Raw genomic sequence first — 21,015 nt, 5'->3', positions numbered from 1 at the left:
GCCACTGTCACATGAGTGGATCAACCGACGGACACGCTCGCCACGCACATGCGCACATCAGGGAAGTATATAGAATGGGTAACTCCATAAACACTATGCAACCGAGTACTACTCTGTCTCCCAAGGTACGCCCCTCACGACCTCCCATAGGCAAAGAGGCGCCGCCACTGAGCCAATCAATGATTGACACTCCCCCCTACCCCCCCCCCCCCAATGATGACACTCCCCCCTACTAGATGTCGCTCCTGACGGCCCCGGACGATCAGAGAATATAACAATTAATAAAAAATTGTAAATAACATATATCAACACTTTTTAATGAAAATATAACACCCAAAGTTACAAATACTATGCCATAAAGTGCTAAAGCATTATATCCTATCCAAACAGGTAACCCCTCTCCATAATATAACATTCCACAATGAAGATATGTAAAACCACATTAGATAAATCTCCAAACAACACTTAACTAAAATTAAAAACAAGTACATAAATTCCAACCAGAGCACAGTGATATCTATATAAAGCCTATAGACACTATCATAAAATAAATGAAAAAATAGACTAAAGACATCCTATTGCTCTGGTAATGTATGCATCCTCCCTAGAGTATGCAATAGTGAACCTACAATGTTAATAAAAATTGCAATAGTAATACATACATCATTAGTTCATCAATATAATCAATGTGAATAATTCCTAGCCTTCATTACAAGTAAGTGACCATTATGTGGAATAAACAGGCACAATAATAATGATCGAATCAATATCGAATCTCAAGCAGAATAATATAGACACAATTTAATTCAAAAAATGGCTCAAGTTCCACTCAATATTCAGACCGCAGGGGGCTCTAGTTTGTAACATGAATATCCAATAAGCCTCCCTGGGGTCCAAAAAATTGAGCAAATCGCCTTTCCTCTCGTTCAAGAACACCCTTTCAATGCCCCTTACTGTGAAACCTTTTAGCCCTCCTTTTGCACAGGTAGAAAAATGCTTCGACACTGGGTGTGATTGGTCTAGTTTTTTAATTAACCTAATGTGTTCTAATATCCTAACTTTCAAGGATCTAGTTGTTCTTCCTACGTAATTAATTCCACATTTACACGTGAGAAGATATATCACATATGTATTGTGTATCACAATTAATAAAGGTTTTTATGGGAAATGACCGCCCGGACAGAGCACTTTCAAATTGGACTGAGGGTACCATAAATTGGCAGATTTTACATCCTCCACATCTGAAGGACCCCTTTGTAATAAACTTTCTAGTGTTAGTACAGTAGAAGTATTCACATAGCTTGGAGCTACAAAGGAAGCTATTGTCTTGGCTTTCCGATACACAAACCGAGGACCTTTTGTCACACATTTTTTTAGGCTCGCATCTAATGATAAAATATTCCAATGTTTGCGAATAATATTTTGGACTTGTTGACTACATTTATTATATTGTGTGATCATAAGTGGTGTATCTTTATCCATATGGCCTGATTGTCCAAAGGCCAATTCCTCAGGCTGAGGCGAAACTGTTCCACGGAGGAGAGCTTTGCTAGGCAGTCTGGGGAATTGAGTCAACGGTTCCAACAACGAGGCTATAATGTTAAAGATGTGACTAGGACTATGGATCAGGTCTCTAAGGTTGATAGAGAGACTTTACTGAATGTTCAAGAGCATACTGGTTCTATTGGGGAAGATAAGACTAGGGATAAGAAAGGACAATCAGGCCATATGGATAAAGATACACCACTTATGATCACACAATATAATAAATGTAGTCAACAAGTCCAAAATATTATTCGCAAACATTGGAATATTTTATCATTAGATGCGAGCCTAAACAAATGTGTGACAAAAGGTCCTCGGTTTGTGTATCGGAAAGCCAAGACAATAGCTTCCTTTGTAGCTCCAAGCTATGTGAATACTTCTACTAACACTAGAAAGTTTATTACAAAGGGGTCCTTCAGATGTGGAGGATGTAAAATCTGCCAATTTATGGTACCCTCAGTCCAATTTGAAAGTGCTCTGTCCGGGCGGTCATTTCCCATAAAAACCTTTATTAATTGTGATACACAATACGTGATATATCTTCTCACGTGTAAATGTTGAATTAAATACGTAGGAAGAACAACTAGATCCTTGAAATTTAGGATATTAGAACACATTAGGTTAATTAAAAAACTAGACCAATCACACCCAGTGTCGAAGCATTTTTCTACCTGTGCAAAAGGAGGGCTAAAAGGTTTCACAGTAAGGGGCATTGAAAGGGTGTTCTTGAACGAGAGGAAAGGCGATTTGCTCAATTTTTTGGACCCCAGGGAGGCTTATTGGATATTCATGTTACAAACTAGAGCCCCCTGCGGTCTGAATATTGAGTGGAACTTGAGCCATTTTTTGAATTAAATTGTGTCTATATTATTCTGCTTGAGATTCGATATTGATTCGATCATTATTATTGTGCCTGTTTATTCCACATAATGGTCACTTACTTGTAATGAAGGCTAGGAATTATTCACATTGATTATATTGATGAACTAATGATGTATGTATTACTATTGCAATTTTTATTAACATTGTAGGTTCACTATTGCATACTCTAGGGAGGATGCATACATTACCAGAGCAATAGGATGTCTTTAGTCTATTTTTTCATTTATTTTATGATAGTGTCTATAGGCTTTATATAGATATCACTGTGCTCTGGTTGGAATTTATGTACTTGTTTTTAATTTTAGTTAAGTGTTGTTTGGAGATTTATCTAATGTGGTTTTACATATCTTCATTGTGGAATGTTATATTATGGAGAGGGGTTACCTGTTTGGATAGGATATAATGCTTTAGCACTTTATGGCCTAGTATTTGTAACTTTGGGTGTTATATTTTCATTAAAAAGTGTTGATATATGTTATTTACAATTTTTTATTAATTGTTATATTCTCTGATCGTCCGGGGCTGTCAGGAGCGACATCTAGTAGGGGGGAGTGTTAGTTGCCCTTTTCCAATCATTGATTGGCTCAGTGGCGGCGCCTCTTTGCCTATGGGAGGTCGTGAGGGGCGTACCTTGGGAGACAAAGTAGTACTCGGTTGCATAGTGTTTATGGAGTTACCCATTCTATGTACTTCCCTGATGTGCACCTGTGCGTGGCGAGCGGGGGGCGTGTCCGTCGGTTGATGCACTCATGTGAGCGTGACGTCACGCGCATGCGCGGTAGGGTTGTGGCAGAGTTTTTAGTTTTGCTGTGCAGCCGGGCTTTGGAATTGGTCTGTCAGGTACTCCTCTCGTGGGTGCGCATGCGCGTGACGACTGAGCACGGGGGGGCGCGCCAAGAAAGGTTTGCTGTCATTTGCGACGGCGGCGCCCTCCGTGATGTTACGCGCATGCGCATTGGGGAGTTTTGAAGGAATTTTACCAGCTGATTTGATTTAGCCTCATTTATTGGGGGTATATAGGATGCCCTTTTTATTATATGTTCCACACTCCTTGATAAAGGACCTACATGTCCGAAACGCGTAGGAGGTTGTTTGTTGCCCCCCCTGGGGTTATGTTTGTCATCAGATATGTTCTGAATTAAATGGATTCTATATTTTACACCACCTGACTCCCTGGCAGTGCGCCTGTGCTTTTTTCTTCTACTTATACTTGGATTTCTTTCATGGCTGGCACGCCACAGTGGACCCCTACAGACAACAGAAGTGGGTAAGGATTTTATTTCTTCATACTTGACCATCATAGTTGAGTACTCTAACTTGGACTGCCTTAATTACTATGAGGACATTATTCTTTAGGCTGTTATGAGTGACTCACAGGCCAATTCATTTTACACCCACACTGCTATATTGGAGTCCATGAAGATTGTTAACTATTGATCTAGTTGTCATAAGATTGGAGCACCCCGTGACCCCCCTTTTCTACTCTATAATCACCCCTAATAATCCTCAACAAGTGGAATATTATATATATTCATTAACCATCTCTGTACCCTTATGACATACCAGTTATGACATGGGCTGGTATGTAGATGCTCATTTACTTGGAGGTGCTCCGGCTGACGGCTCCGATGGAGCGGCCAGCCTAATTGAAATGGAAGTAGAGTTCCCTCCACTTCCGTTTCCTTTATCCAAGGACCAGCCGCATGACGGCATCACTCCAGGAGTACTGTGGCACTCTGGTTAAACTACAGGGAGTCCATGTCTGGGTGAAATGTGATGTTTTTCTCACGAATTTGCATCTTGTCATCTTTATTAAGCCCTCATCACATTCTAATGGCTGTTTTTTTATGCAATTTGGATCCAGCTATGCAATATAATGTAATCTGCAAATTACATATTCCTGGGCTATTCATGATGTTTGCAGATCGTCCATAAAATCACAGACAGAAATCTAGCCTGCTTTAGGTAGGGAAAGCAGCTTTTTGCTGGTAGATGGAGGAGACAGAGTGACACATTTATTTTAGAACCATTTATTTATATACCACCTAATAGATTAACCCAGTGGTGCTCAACTCCAGTCCTCAAAACCCCTCCAGCAGGTCAGGTTTTAAGGATATCCCTGCTTCAGCATTGAGCCACCTTTCTCAGCCCTAATTTCTCGCTATGCACCATCCTGACTCGTGTTCTGCTCAAGGAAGTCTTCTCTCTACCCCTTTGGTGTCTAAAGCCCTCTCCCGCCTTAAACCCCACCCTCCCTCTCTAGCCACCTTTAAGACCCACCTTTAAACACACCTCGCATAGGAGTAGCTCCGTGGCTGATACTTTACACCTCATACATAAACCTTGGCCCCATGCAGACGCACTTACCAGAAAACCTTCCTACTATGTCTAAACGTTCTTCCTACCTACCTATTAGACTTGCCAATTAGATTGTAAGCTCTTCTGGGAAGGGACTCCTTTTCCTAAATGTTACTTTTATGTCTGAAGCAATGCTTCCCATTATGTGTTATTTGTATTATTTAGTATTTATATGATTATTTCACGTGTATTACTGCTGTGAAGCATGATGTACATTAATGGCAGTACATAAATAAATAAATATATATATATATATATATATATATATATATATATATACATATACATACATACATGCAAATGGGATGTCATATTGTGCCACATTTATGTATAGATAATGAATGAACACGGTGAAAACGCTCTCAAATTGCTTGCCGTGTCTGGCAGACTTTGCATTGACATAATTGGAGTTTAATTAATCAACCCTTTAGCATTTAAACCTAACGCAACCAGGGAGGCCTTCAACACATTGCATAGCATTGCAATTGTCTGCTATTTTCGTAGCCTGCCCATCATTTTGCTTAATATATTAATATGTGTACATACCTATAAAATGGAAATTGCACAAATCAGAATGCAATCCTTGCAACCTAATTACAGGCTCGTCATGGAGTCATGTTGGTTGGTCCATCCGGAGGAGGAAAGACAACTGTAAGAAAGATTTTGGAAAAAACCTTAGTACATTTACCTTCTATACCCATGGGCTCTTTAAACAGTTCTTTACCTGTAAGTATATTTTGCGTTGTTTTTACTTTACATTTTTAGGGGTTATGTATTAAGGAAATTTAAAGGGGCAAACCAAGCGAGCTATTTTGTTTGCACATATTTGTATTTTTAACATAGGATTGAGCAGGGGCTCTACGGCGCTTAACCCTATTCAGCTCCGGGAACTCACTGCTTCCGGAGATACTTTCCTCCGCAGTAGGTGCCGGTAGCTGCTCTGTTTGGATAGCAGGGATCACATAATGGCCGCTGTTCATAGCTCCTGCAGGCCAATAGGAAGCAGTGACATCATCCAGTGTGGCTCCCTATTGGCCCACGTGACTTGGGAGCTTTAAACTTGCAAGAGATACCGACACCCCCCTCGGAGCTAAGTGTCTCTGGAAGCAGGGGGTCTTCTAGCTTCTAAGAAACTGCACCACCAGATGTAAGAAACATTCGTACATTGGACGCAACAGTGCTCTAAACAATGGTGCAATGTGTCTAAACACACTTTATTTGCTCTAAAATTGCCTCAATATATAAGAGACTGTGTGTAAAGTGTTGCTTAAAGAAGTTTTGTTGTAAAAAGTGCAGCAACGAAGAGTAACAAATTCATGTGTCTCTATGCCAATGTATATAACCAATTGCGACAATTGCTCCTCCCTGGCCGTCCTCTGCCATCCAACTCTTCTGCTGCCCTGCTCCTCTCTGGCGGCCCTCCATCCTCATCTTCGACCGCTGTCCTCCTCTGCCACCACCCTGCTCCACTCCTGCGACCCTCCTCTCCCGTGGTCCCCCTCCACCGAAATCAGGTAGGCATTGTTGAGGGGGTGAGAGGACGAGGAGGAAGTAAGAAGAGGAGGAGGTGGTAAGAAGAGGAGGAGGAGGTGTGAGAAGAGGAGGATGAGGAGTGGGGAAGGTAGTGAGAGCAGTCTAGGATGTTTCGCCATGGCCAAAACACCACCGGCCTTCCACTGCTGGGACACTTAACCCCAGGGACACCGCTGCAAAGTTCGCTCCTGCTCCGACCCCTGTCCGCCGCGCACCTGACCCGACAAGCCAGATCTGCCGCGCCTGACCGCCCGCTCCGACAACTGTATGTTTAAATAATACATTGCTTAGACAGGCCGCTCCAACACACCATCTTTAAATGTCCCAGCGGGCTGTCTAGGCAGTGTAGCGGTCCCGCACAGGACATTTAAACATGCAGTTGTCAGAGCTGCAGACCTGGCTTGGCTTGTTTAGTCGGGTGCACAGTGTACTGGACATCGCTGCGAAGTGTCCTGCGGTGTTTTGGTTGCAGCCAAATGGCCACAGCGAAGTGTCCCATTCCGGATGAGAGAGAGTTAATTTGCAGTCAGTATTATCTTATACAACTACACTGATCATTTATTTATTTAAATATACAATTTGACATGTTTTGCTGTTTTAAAAATGTTGAAAGATGCACATATTTTTACGTATTTGTATTCACATTTATATTGTAGGCTATACTGATTACTAATGTTTTTTGTTTTAATGTGATTTGGATTACATCATTCAGGGGGGGGGGGGCGACTAATAGCACGGATTAAAAGGGGGTCTCGTTGTAAAAAGTTTGCTCACCCCTGTATGTGGAGCAGACTCAACCGGAACTGAAGGGGTTAACAAAATGTTATTTTACTCTATACTAATAGGGTTATGAACTTGTATACAGATGTAGCCAGGGTTATTCCTCTCAATGGAGCTTTATGGTGGAATAAATTGTGATATTCTGTTATTACTGCCATTGAATCCTATGGACCCTCTGAGATTTTTTGCAATATCAGTGAGTAAAATAAAGCTTGCTAAATCTGTATATCATCCATCATATATAACATTTTATTCATCATTGTATAGCAGTAGCACAGTACCACCCTCATTAAATCTCCAGTACTAAACACGTAACCATCTTAAAAAGTATTTTTGCACAAGGGGACAATTGATCGAGGATGTTTACGGTATATTTACACGTGGTCTTATCACATTCACTTGAAGAACGTCTCAAAGAAAGGAAAGGTGGAGACCTTTGTGATCAACCCAAAGTGTGTGACTCTCGGAGAGCTGTATGGGGAAATCGATCCTAATACCATGAAGTGGTCAGACGGACTGTTGGCTTCTGCAGTTCGCAGATTTGCACAGCAGCCATCCACAGAGTTTGGCAAGGAGAGCCCTGGTGCAGCCGGGAGTGAACCTACCTCCGCTACTCTTCCTTCTACACACGTAAGTTTAGTTTGTATGCACATTTTTATTTGTATGAATACTGTATATAGAGGCACGAGGAAAATCTCTGAGCGGACGAAACGGCATTTGTTTGTATTGGACTACAATTTATGCTTATGTGAACGTCGTCCTATAGTGTGCTGCGTCTTACTGTCTTATTTATTGTGTGTGTGTGTTCATTATTGAATAATCATGGTCATAAAACTAACTCTGTGAATTGTAAAAGGTAAGTCAAATACTTTTCTGCGATACAAAAAAATAAATCTTTCAGAGACAAGTTCTGGCATTCATCCATTTATTCTGAGTTAACATTGAATTTTCAAATTCAGAATATAATTCAGAATTCCAATCATGGTGTGGTTCTGCGGTGCTGCCACAATAATCTAATACAACATTACAAATGTATTATGTTTCAGAACTCCATGTTGTCAGAAGAGACAAGTAAAGCAAGTACTACAGCTCAACCCCCTTATAACACTGTGCTTGGGGTCCAAAGAATCCCATCATGTTATAAGCGGATCGTGTTAGAAATAATGTACAATTGTATGCCTTGTACAATAAAGTATTTAAGATACCAATAATCGTGTTGTAAAGTATTCATAAATACGAAAATTGGGAGCCACGCTTGCATCGCGTTATAAGCGGATTTGCGCTGTAGCGGATCGCATTATAACGGGGTTGAGCTGTATTATTTTCACCTGTTCAAAATTATTTTTCTTGAACATAGTTTCCTAAAAATATCACATTAGTCTGTGTCTCTGCATTACTTTTTTTTTTCTTATGTATTAACAAATGTAAATTTCAGTGATTTTATAAAAATTAATTAATTGACAAATTGGCAAAATATTCCCAAAACTGCAAATTTCCCCTGCTTTGATTCTGACATGAAATAATGCACAAGTCTGCAGTTGCTATCTTTATATTATTTACTATAATTGTGCAGTAATCTCTAAGTGTTACTTTATTGATACAAAATTGACATTAATCTTGTGTTTGTTTCTAATAGCTCAGTGATGAAGGCACCGATTCAATTGATTTTTCTAAACCTTCATATACCAATGAGAATGAAGAAAGTTTGGATTCCATGACACACCACTCCAAAGGTGTATATATATATGTCACGCTAAAATCCTCATGTGAAGCATGTTTGAAATCATTGCACTACTACGAAAAAGGACTGATTTTAAAATTAAGTAAAACTTTATGCCAGGGTTACACAGCAACAGGAGTGGCCAAGTCCAGTCCTCAAGGGCCACTGATTGATCCACCTGTGCTGAAGCAGGGATATCCTTAAAACCTGACTAGTTGGTGGCCCTTGGGGACTGGAGTTGTCCGCCCCTGCACTAAAGGTTATAAAATCAATGATAATATTTGACGTTAGTAAGAATATGTTACTGAGCAATATTTTTGCAGATTTAACAACCAATCTACTAAGAACTACGTACAGTATGCACAATAATCAGGTTTCTACTGACTTCATTTGCATGTGGGTGATAATGAAGGTGATCCACAGTAGTCACTACCACAATATTCTCTGTCATAGACAAAAATCTGCATGCAAACAGCACATTTTCTACCGTGTAGTTATATAGTTACATAGTAGATGAGGTTGAGAAAAGATATACAGTATGTCCATCAAGTTCAACCTACTGTATGTTAAATCTAGATGATAGATACTTTATCCTATATTTGTACTTACAGTTTATTGATCCAGAGGAAGGCAAACAAAAAACCTCCTGTGGCACTGAGGCAAGGTATGGATGAGTTTGTAGACAAGCTCTTTTCTGGATGGATTCCCTCAAGAAAAAAAGAAGAAGACAAGCATACACACTGCAATAGTGCATTATCCAGGGACAACAAGGATATATAAGGAGAGCACTTTAATACATTTTAAAACCCATAATAAAACACATGATAAAATACAATGAATAGTGCTAAAAGGCTATCTGTGCCTCTGCAATAGAACCAGAAGTCTTGAATCTTGCTCCGCTTTGGTAAAATTGGAAACCTACTCACCAAAAGTGACTAGGACATAAGCATTAGTATAATGGTCTTGTCAGCAGGTGAACCGCTTGCCGTGGGGTGAATTTGCGTCAGTCGATGAGGGAGAGACCCCTTCTTTACTCAGGAGTCTGCTTGCTGCTTTCTCCCAGAGTCCGGTCGAACGACTCTTCCTGTGACGTCACCGCTTGAAATCCACAGCTACGGTGTCCCTGCGATGCCAGCGGTTCACCTGCTGACAAGACCATTATACTAATGCTTATGTCCTAGTCACTTTTTGTGAGTATGTTTCCAATTTTACCAAAGCGGAGCAAGATTCAAGACTTCTGGTTCTATTGCAGAGGCACAGATAGCTTTTTAGCACTATTCATTGTATTTTATCATGTGTTTTATTATGTGTTTTAAAATGTATTAAAGTGCTCTCCTTATATATCCTTGTTGTCCCTGGATAATGCACTATTGCAGTGTGTATGCTTGTCTTTTCTTCTTTTTTTCTTGAGGGAATCCATCCAGAAAATAACTTTGTCTACAAACTCATCCATACCTCGCCTCAGCGCCACAGGAGGTGTTTTTTCCCCCACGGTACCAAATCTGGGTAGGAGATACCAGATCCACTTCTTTGGGCTGCTCCAGGACTACCTTGTTGGACTATATATATCACATGTTTAATTTTTATTGTTTGCATGAGCGCTATTGTTCACCTATATTTGCACCAAACAAAAAACCTCCAGTGAAATATCATCTAATGATATCTGATAAGGGGGGAAATAAATTCCTTCCTGACTCCAAATATTGGCAATCAGATTACTCCCTGGATCAACACCCTTCCCATGTTTACTTATTTGTTATATCCTTGTACACCTTTGTAGAAAGATGGCCGACCTTTTTTTGAAGATATTTATTGTATCTGACATCGCAGTCTCCATGGGTAATGAATCCCACAGTGTAACTGCCCTTACTGTAGAGAACCCTTTCCTTTGTTGCTGGTGAAATCTCCTTCCCTCCAACCTTCGGAAATATAATAATCATTGCACGTACCCTCATGGCAAATAAAGAGAATTGACCCATTGGATGCTACCAATGCTTAGGAAATGAATGCATTGAAAAGCCTCTAGGGCAACAAAGGGATTAACATAAAACAATTTGAAGTGGTCAGCTAGGCATGGTTTGCCCATAGGTCGCTGGACTCAAGGTCTGCTAGGAAGTTAATACAGTACCAAACACAAACTAACATGACCCCCATAAGGTTCTATTACTATGGAATGCTACTGTATATTTCTTGATATCGCCAATTGTTTCCATTAATGATCTTTAGGGAAGCCTAGCCAATGGCCTCTACTCATTAATCTCTTTTAAATGTTAGAATGTTTCATATTTATTGCCAAGCATGCAAACGTTATGTATTTTTTATGCAGTTATCGCTGTGTCCAGTAACATTGTGTGCAAAAATATTGGACAAAAAGCACCCATTAGCAGAAACCTTTCCACAGATAACACTGAAAATCTTGAAATATTAGTTTTTTTTCTATCAATATTTTTATTTTATTTGTGCTTCCCTAAAATGCTACAATTTGGCTTTTCAATCTGTGGTCTGCAGACCACTGAGATACAGGTATTTAATGATGCCCCCTTAAAATGTATTTTCTCAATGTACTCTCAAATGTATTACTTCCTGGTAAAACATTTTATAAATAAATTAATTAATTACCTGGGTATTCAGTTTCCCCTGAAAGTACAAAAGCTATACGAGTTGAATTATATACCCATCATAAATAAAAATCGACAGAGTGTTGGCGGGATGGATGAATCTACCATTAACTATGTCTGGGAAGATTGCTCTAATTAAAATGGGATCCTTTCCGGAACTTCTGTGCTTAATTCAGACAGTTCCCCTGCTTATAAGGAAAAAAAGATATCACAAAGATACATACAGTAGAATTTTTTCCAATTTTATTTGAAACAATAGAACACAGGATCAGTCTGTAAAGGCTACAGAACGATAGAGAATAGGGGAGTCTGACTAGGTACATTAGGAACTGGCTACTTGACAAGGCAGACTTTGTAAATTCTGGAATAGAAGTACAGCTGGCTCTTTCACACTCCCTAAGGCTCCTGCCCTTCCTACAGGATAACGCAAATAACACTGAATGGCATTATGTTTGGAGGTCCTGTAAGAGCCTGGCATAAAATCAGAAAATATTTCAAACTATCACTAATGGTATCCAAATTCTTACCGATTGCGGGGAACTCTGAATTTACGGCAGCTCGAGAAAATGCAATTTTTAGGACTTGGGCCAGTAGAGGACTTGTTCATGTCACTGACTGTTTTAATCCTGGACAACAGATTTTCCCAACCTTCCAACAACTTAGATAAAGATCTCAATTACTAAATATATACTTCTTTGCCTACTTACAGTTGAGACATTATGTGACTTCCTTAACGAGGGAACATCCATCCCTTTTAGAACATAATGCCTTGGAGTCAGGTCTTGAGATGTCCACTCAAAACGGGTTTCACCTCTAAATTTAATCAATACCACCCTGGTTGAAACCCGTACTGCCGGTCTCTGGAATCCCTTATTAGTCAAGTGGCAGATCAAGAAGTCCTGGTCAGAGGCTACGAGAGTGTCCATTGCATTACTCTGTATGCCAATTTGAGGGAATTGCAGATTAAGATACTGAAATGGGCATTCCTCTCCCCAGCACAACTAAACAATTTCCAACACAATTCTCTGATAGGGTGTAAAAAAATGCGGCTGTAGCAGTGCCAATACCTCACATTGCCTATGGTTCTGCAGAAAGATAAAGAGATTCTGGTATAAAACCTTTACAGTTTTTAAAGAAGCTGCTTTAAACCCTTCTTGGACACACTGCCTCCCGACACACTTAAAGAGGTTATGAGCCCCTTTAGATATTCAAACTGGGTGTCCACTGCACTGCTACACAGGTCGTTGGATAGATTAAAAGAACTATAAGGGAGTCTGCGGCGAGAAGTGAGGACCTGCGGAGCGCTTTTTTTCCTTTCTTCTTTCTCTCTATCTCCTTTCTCTTCCCCCACCCTCCTCCCCATCATCATTATTTTTTTTTATCATTTACAGCTTAACATTTGTAAAGAAATATAAAATGCTGTGAGATTATGGTCGCTTGAAGGTTCACTGTTTTTCTCATTGTATTCTGTAACCGTGCTCGCAGACCATAAAAAAATGTATTTAAAAAAAAAAGTGTATTTTTACACAGCTCTGTCCTGCAGCTCATGGATGTCCAGCATGTTACTGCTGAAGGTGGTATCTTGAGAGGCAATGTTTCAGATCCATGTCTAGGACTTTTATCCCATTCAGTTCTGGACTGACCAGCAATATGTTGATTTGGAATATGTTGCTGGCCCTTTCAGCACAGATTCCTACATTGTAAAAGTATATAAATGTGCTGATGGACAGAGGTACTTAGGTGTAGTAGGCTGTAGCGGATTTCCCATTAGGCCCGTTAGGCCCTGGTAGAATTACATCTGTCCAGGTTAAATCATTATTGTCCTTTCTCACTGTCTCTCTTTCCAACAGACATACAGATTGTACATGTTCAGATGTGTTAAAGAGAAACAATACAATAATTACTAAACACGCACTTACCTGAATGCCCTCCTACTGTCTTTGTACGTTCTCCCCACCAATTAGATTGTAAGCTCCTCGGAGCAGGGACTCCTCTGCCGAAATGTTACTTTTATGACTGAAGCACTTATTCCCATGATCTGTTATTTGTATTATTTGTTATTTATATGATTGTCACGTGTTTTACTAATGTGAAGCGCTATGTACACTAATGGCGCTATATAAATAAAGACATACATACATATGCTATTCTGAAAATGTGCCTGGGAAATTAAAATGGCAGCTGCCATACAGACACATATAAAACAACAAAGGTTGATGCCCGTGCAAACAATCAAAAACGAAATTGTAAAAAAAATAAAAAATGAAAAGCAACAAATACATTGGCACAATCTAAACTAACAGCTTATGATATTAATTCATTTTTAGTTTTTATGGGGGGGGGGGTGAGTGCTTTAAAACCCTTTCGCTGTCCTATGTAACAGCAACTCACTGTTCTACAATGTGTTGCTGATCCCTAAAACAGTGAAAGGGTTAAGGGAAGACTTGCTTTATGGTGTCAGCCTACTGTAGCATCCTGAAATCATAGACACTACAGTATATAAAAGGACTGGCAGATGGAACTATGGCATCACAGACCTGAATGAGGTAGACATGGCCAAAGACGGGACAAGTGTTCACATCACTGCTTCAAAACCAGAGAAGAACAAGACCAGGGTTTCTGTCAATAGATACCACGGGCTGCCTTTGATTCACCATTTCCAAATACAGTAGTAATAATTGTTGATTGTGAAGGCTAATCGATCTCATGTGTTTAATGGTATAATTCACATTGTATATCAATTACATATAAGAAGTCTATGTGCACTGTGTGTATTGCATGGTAAAATAACTAACACATAAAACATTGATGTTTAGGTGACCCTATTACTGACTGGAATTGGATAATCCTGGATGGTCCTGTTGACACAGTTTGGGTGGAGAACCTGAACACTGTTCTAGATGACACTAGAACACTCTGCCTGGCCAACAGTGAAAGAATCCGCCTCACGCATGGAATCAGAATGATATTTGAGGTGGATAGTCTCTCACAAGCAAGCCCTGCTACTGTGAGCAGATGTGCCATGGTGTACATGGTAAAGTAAACCTAAATACATAATAATGTGTTATATATATATATATATATATTTATTGTGATGCCGACACCACATTGCAGGGATAAATCATATCAATTAGGCCCACCGTCCCTTTGAGAAAAACCAAATAATAAAATCAAATCCTATTTCCATTAGGAAAGCTAACTACAAATTTCAGCAGCAACCCTTACTAACCCGGGTGGATAGCTAAGCTCATAAGCTCATTCCACCCCCAAACAGATATTATTGCTACGCACATAAAGTCTCTGTATACCGAAAATAAGGGTTTGGCTTATCTGTGAGTCCAACCGGCGATGTCACTGCTTCAGCACAGCTCTCTCAGCAGTGTCTCTCAGACTTCTTTTACCAGCCTCCATTAGCTGGTGAGCTCCTCTGTCTCATCCCTTATCTGGGAAAAACTGTCTCCCAGTGCCTTGCTGCTTCCATGCTTTAAAGGCACTTCCTGGTTAATTAGCCAGCAGGTGACCAGCCAAGCCAGAGAGGATTAACTCTATGAGAGCTGCAAAGTCATATAACTGCCCTATTCAGCCCTTAGAGGACAGCGATGACACCACATATCCCTCCCCCCAGCGAAACATCTTGTGAGCGGCCTGTGTACTATTCCTGTGCACCCACCTCTTTGTCTAACATCGGCCGTTCCCTACCCCCCCCCCCCTTTTTTTTTCTTGCCTTCCAATTTAGGCATTTTCTTTTTGGGGTAATTACCAGGCCATCTGGGCCTGAAGACTGGTACCTCACTATCTCCTTGTCTTGTGCCATCTGTGCGGTCTTTCTCCTCTTACGATCACGGGCACACTTCCGTCTCATTCGCGACTGTCTCTTCACAGTGACTGCCCTCATGGCAAGGAATCCACTTTGGGTCCCCTGGGCACTGCAGTATGACTGGATTCCCATTGTGCTTCTCCACAGCACCTTGGTCTTCCCATTCCGTGCCTTGTGGAAAGTAGACTGTAATACTGCGACGGTATTGTAGTCATTCTTCCTTGAGCGCCTCACTTGCCTAGGCAGTTTAAGCTTTGTAATCTTATTTTCCAACTGAGTGGTGTCCCCAGTTCTCATGGTACCGTTGTCTTCACGGGCATTCGTTTCTGTGGGATACAGATGCTTGGGCTGGGCCAATACCTTTTTCTCCAACTTCAGCTGAGAAACCACCTGTTGGGCAGCAGTAGAGTCCAACATAGCCTCATGCTCAGTCTTTAGGGCCTCAAGTATCTCGTCCAGGTCACGCTTTTGTTTCTCTGCCACCTGGCGGTCAGCACGCTCAGACTCCAGGTCCTTCCTCAGGTCATGAAGCTGTCCTTCTGCATTTCTTTTTTCACTTAGTGTAGCTGCCAGTTCAGCTTCTTTGGCGTTGAGTCGCGACTCCACATCTGCCAGCTGGTTCAGCGCAAGGTTTAAATCTGTTTGTTTTCCTCTATTTCTGACCTGCAACTGCCGGTGCTCCTCCCAGACCTTGTCCAGCTCCAGCTGCATTCGAGCCCTCTCATTGGCCGTGGGGTCCAGAAACTTGCGGGTATCGGCCATCTTGGTTTCATAGCGCAATGTCATGCAAGTTTCCTGAAGGGCGGACACCACCTCCCTCTTGGCGAGCTGTATTTGTCGCTCAGCAATCTGCGTCTGCAGCTCTTCAATTTGATCCTGCAAGTCCCCTCTCAGGGCCCTCACCTCTTCACAGTGCTTGCTCTGGGCTTGCGTCAGCGCCTCCTTCATCTTTTGGAGCTCTGCAGTTTTTGTCTCAAGTATCGCCGCTGCTTTTGTTTTCCAGGCTTTTTTCTCCTTGGCGTACTGACTTATGGAGATGGAGTTGCCTCTCTGCTTCTCCAGCTCCTGCTCCAGTCTCTGGACCTTCTTGCGCTCCCTCTCATATAGCATTTGGCATCTAAGCTCCGCCCCCAGCAATGCTCTTGTGGCGCACAGCGTGGCCCTCAGCTCCTCATGCTGTTCTGTGGGGACATACTGGGTACTCAGCCGTTCGCGTAGCATTCGCTGCTTCTCCTTGGTTGCTTGCAGACGTGTACGTAGCCTTTGCAGCTGGCTCTGCCATGGGTCCGCTGCTTGTGTGTGCTACTCCAGAGAGACACGTTGCACCCCCTCTGGTTCGCTCAGCTCTCTGCACACGGTGGTAGCGGCAGCCTCTGTCATCTCTAGGCGTGTCGTCGTTCCCGTGACTATTGCGCCAAACGCTCTAGGCTGTAGCTCATTTCGGGTCTGGTGTAGGGACATCGTCATCTGTTGCAAATTATGCTTTAACATAGCAACCTTCTCATCATGGCTCCGCTGTAACTTAGGCTTTAAAGTAGCAATACTGGGCACACATTCTCTCTCATCGCCGTCATCAAGCTGCCTGAAGGGACAGTCTTTGGTGTGTTTCTGCTTTTCACACCAAAAACATCCCGGGTGCAGTTCCTTTTGTGGGACCACGCCAGGATACTCATTCCTGAAACGACATTGTTTTGTGTGGCCAGGCATATTACACATAAAACATATTGTATCCCCCATTTTCTACCTTCAGGTGTATTCTTCACCTTGAACTACTGGAGGCGCTATTTCATTTACACACAGCACTTGCTAGCTGCAAATTGACTCGCTTCAGAAAAAAATTGGTTTTCTGCTTGAGTTCAGTATCTTTAAATCTTCTGACCCCTGGGTGCTATTGCATCCACACATTCTCTGTGCATGCTGTAAGCACAACTGGTCCTACACATTGGGACAAACTTTGCTTGCTTTCCACTTCAGTTGGGCGGCCACTTTAAATTCCCGCATTTATCTTCAAACCCACAGTTTCCACTGCTTCTGCCTTAGGGACTGCCCGCATTCTCCACCAATTGTGATGCCGACACCACATTGCAGTCTCTTTTGTCCCAAATGAGGCAGGAAACACTGTACTTTCTAAGCAGGGGTTTATTTACAGGGATAAATCATATGAATAGGCCCACCGTCCCTTTGAGAAAAACCAAATAATAAAATCAAATCCTATTTCCATTAGGAAAGCTAACTACACATTTCAGCAGCAACCCTTACTAACTCGGGGGAATAGCTAAGCTCATTCCACCCCCAAACAGATATTATTGCTACACACATAAAGTCTCTGTATACAAAAAATAAGGGTTTGGCTTATCTGTGAGTCCAACCGGCGATGTCACTGCTTCAGCCCAGCTCTCTCAGCAGTGTCTCTCAGACTTCTTTTACCAGCCTCCATTAGCTGGGGAGCTCCTCTGTCTCATCCCTTCTCTGGGAAAAACTGTCTCCCAGTGCCTTGCTGCTTCCATGCTTTTAAGGCACTTCCTGGTTAATTAGCCAGCAGGTGACCAGCCAAGCCAGAGAGGATTAACTCTATGAGAGCTGCAAAGTCATATAATTGCCCTATTCAGCCCCTAGAGGACAGCGATGACACCACAATATATATATACCGTATATGCCGGCGTATAAGACGACTGGGCGTATAAGACGACCCCCCAACTTTTCCAGTTAAAATATAGTGTTTGACATATACTCGCCGTATAAGACTACCCCTCTTCCAACGCACACACCAACCAAATAAAAATTAAAAAAACATCAGATTTGATTTCAATATATTAATTTTAATTCAAATGCTTTGACATGCAGGTACTTAGCAGATTGGCTGGTTGTTGTATACAAAACCTGCTTGGATTGGTCAGCTCTCCCTGCCTGCACAGCCCTCCCTGTCTCCAAGACTATCAGAGCGGAAACACGCCTCTTTCACCCATCATGCCCGCCAATCCCTCCTTCTCTGCCTCTATCATCTCGCGCATGCGCCGTGGCCATTTTTCAGCTCCCCCCACCATACAGTGTTGGCGCATCATTGCGGGCTGGCGCCGAACGTGGCCGTGCGCCAGCCCATCCTATCGGCATCTTCCACTACCCCTTCCTTTACCCTCGCGGCACCTGGTTGTTCCGCTCCGCGCTCCTTCCTCCTTCGAGGATGCCTGGCGTCTTCGGGGATGCCTGGCGTCCTCGGGATGCACGTGACCGGCACGCCGGAAGAAATAAACACTGCATTCTGCCGGCATATAAGACTATACCCGGCGTATAAGACGACCCCCGACTTCAGAGAAGATTTTGCAGTGTTAGAAAGTCGTCTTATACGCCGGAATATACGGTATATATATATATATATATATATATATATATATATATATATATGTGACAATGTGTAAATATGCACATGTAGTGTGTATATTTTTATATATATATATATATATATATATATATATATATATATATATATATATTGTGACAGAAACCAGGGGATGGTAATAAATTCCGTATATAGGGCTCCCAGGATACTAGACAGTTTCTATCCTGTTTGGCCTGGGAGTGCAGCCTTATAATACATACACTCCATCCCACAGTTTGGCAAGCGCTGGAACTGAGGGATGAGAGATCCAGACCAGAGTTTGTCTGCTGCCTGATTTCTGTCACCTGTCATGCTAATTAGGAATCAGGTATGAAAGACTGATTTCCTGTTTGCTCTGGTCTCCCCACAAGAGCCAGGAGGCTGGAAGGCTGCTGAACTACAGAGGGTAGAAGCCTCTTCCCCAAACAGGTTCAATCTTTCTGTTCATTTGTGTAAGACTGCAAAAGTACCGTGTTTTGATGTTGGAAGTGGAAAAGCCACTTCCAACCCTGAGTCAGGGATATCTAAGTTAAGTTATTGCTCAGGTGAGCAGCTTTTGTTTTTGATCTGTTTTCTGTTGTATGCACTGTGGCAGTCTCAGTGCCTGGGACTGAATAAACCAGGCATAGCCTGTTTAAAGGAACAGAACGTGACGCCTCATCATTTAACCTACCCTAAAAGACCGTGTTCTAAACAGTCCCGGACAAACGACGGAGCCCCGGAGTAAGCCGTTTGTCACATATGGTGGAGAATGCGGGCAGAGCACTAGGGGGTCTGCGGGTTGAAGAACTTTAAAAGAAAAAAAAAAAAAAAAAAGAAAGTTTTTTTCATCCTCTGCAAACAAGATGGAAGACGTGGTGGGTGCGCTGGTACGCAATGTCGCTGCCCAGAAAGACGCGAATGAAACCCAGCAACAGCTGCTAATAGCCCAGCAAGAGATTAATGCAAACCAGCAACAGGCGAATGCAAACCAGCAACAGACGAATGAAGCCCTGCAAAACGCGAATGCAAACCAGCAAGAGACAAACCGCTTGCTGAGAGAGGAGCAACAGCGGTTCGCTCAGGGTTTACAGCAGGAACTCGAGATCCTGAGGGGGACTATCAGTAACCTTCCACTGGCAGCGGCAGCCCCAGTTCCGAAAATGACCAGGGCAAGCCACTACCTTCAGAAGATGGGACCCTCGGATGATGTGGAAGCCTATCTTCTCACGTTTGAACGCACGGCACAGAGAGAGGGATGGCCAGAAGCTGAGTGGGCTGGTCTAATCGCACCCTTCCTAAGCGGCGAACCCCAGAAGGCTTACTTTGATCTAGAGCCAGCCGAAGCTAACGTCTATGCAAAATTGAAGTTCGAGATCCTCGCCCGCCTCGGCGTAACCACGGCTGTTCGCGCCCAAAGGTTTCACGCATGGTCCTTCACGATGGATAAAGCCACCCGAAGCCAGATGTATGACCTCATCCACCTCGCCCGGAAGTGGCTACAACCCGAGATCAACTCAGCCAGCCACATCGTGGAACGGTTGGTCATGGACCAGTTCTTGAGGAAACTTCCCTCTGCCTTACGCCGTTGGGTCAGTCGGAGTGACCCCCACAATGCGGATGAGCTTGTGGCCCTCGTAGAAAGGTACAATGCAGCAGAAGAGCACCCGCAACCCACAGTCGTGGAGCAACCCCACTACCCGAGGTTCCAGGACTCTTCCAGAGACGGTAAAAGGGTACCGGGGTTAAGGGGCGCTGAAGAGCGGCGACCACCTTCACGCAGCACCAGCAACAGTGGTTCGCACACTAAGGGCAATAGCCAACATGGGGAGCCGGGAAAGGCTCTAAGTGGGACACAGACTATGTACCTAAATGTGTAAATTGTCATGAGAGGGGCCACACAGCAAAAATCTGCCCACTAAATGATGAGCCCATGCAATGCAACAGCGTGGAACCTTATTCGCTGTTGTCCCAATGTATGGGCCCTAGCCCAGAGGACCCCTTGAATAACCATCTGTGGGCATTTGTAAAGGTTAATGGTAAGAGGGTTCGGGCACTTCTTGACTCTGGGAGCATGGTCACACTAGTGTCCGAATACCTCTTGCCCATTAAGAAGAAACAGGGAAACAGTTCACAAAGAGTGGCAATTTGTTGTATACATGGGGATAATCATGAATATTCCACTGTTGATGTTTTTTTTGAAACAGAGTTTGGTTCTTTAGATTTCAAGGTGGGTATTGTACCCAAACTGGCACATGATGTGTTAATAGGGACCGACTTTCCCCATTTTCTAAAAATGTGGTCCCCCGCTCAGAATAGCGCCCAGAGTTCAATAGCGGACCATAACGAAGTATTAGAAGAAACAAATCCTTTCCCTTTTTCAGAAATGGAGGTTGACGAGGGCCCA

General features: G+C 42.6%; 1 protein-coding gene across 3 annotated transcripts in view; it reads left to right on the top strand.

Moving 5' to 3' along the window:
* Window positions 1-21,015, top strand: part of DNAH14 (dynein axonemal heavy chain 14) — a 368,675-nt gene that overhangs the window by 173,693 nt on the left and 173,967 nt on the right. For all 3 annotated transcript variants that reach the window (XM_075595506.1, XM_075595507.1, XM_075595505.1), the window contains exons 38-41: window positions 5,386-5,511; window positions 7,504-7,728; window positions 8,735-8,831; window positions 14,253-14,470. In XM_075595506.1, the coding sequence (XP_075451621.1) occupies window positions 5,386-5,511; window positions 7,504-7,728; window positions 8,735-8,831; window positions 14,253-14,470 (666 nt within the window). The remainder of the gene's footprint in view (window positions 1-5,385; window positions 5,512-7,503; window positions 7,729-8,734; window positions 8,832-14,252; window positions 14,471-21,015) is intronic.

Source organism: Ascaphus truei, chromosome 4 (genome assembly GCF_040206685.1).
Source record: "Ascaphus truei isolate aAscTru1 chromosome 4, aAscTru1.hap1, whole genome shotgun sequence".
Lineage (NCBI taxonomy): Eukaryota > Metazoa > Chordata > Amphibia > Anura > Ascaphidae > Ascaphus > Ascaphus truei.
This window is presented reverse-complemented; position numbering and strand designations above follow the sequence as displayed.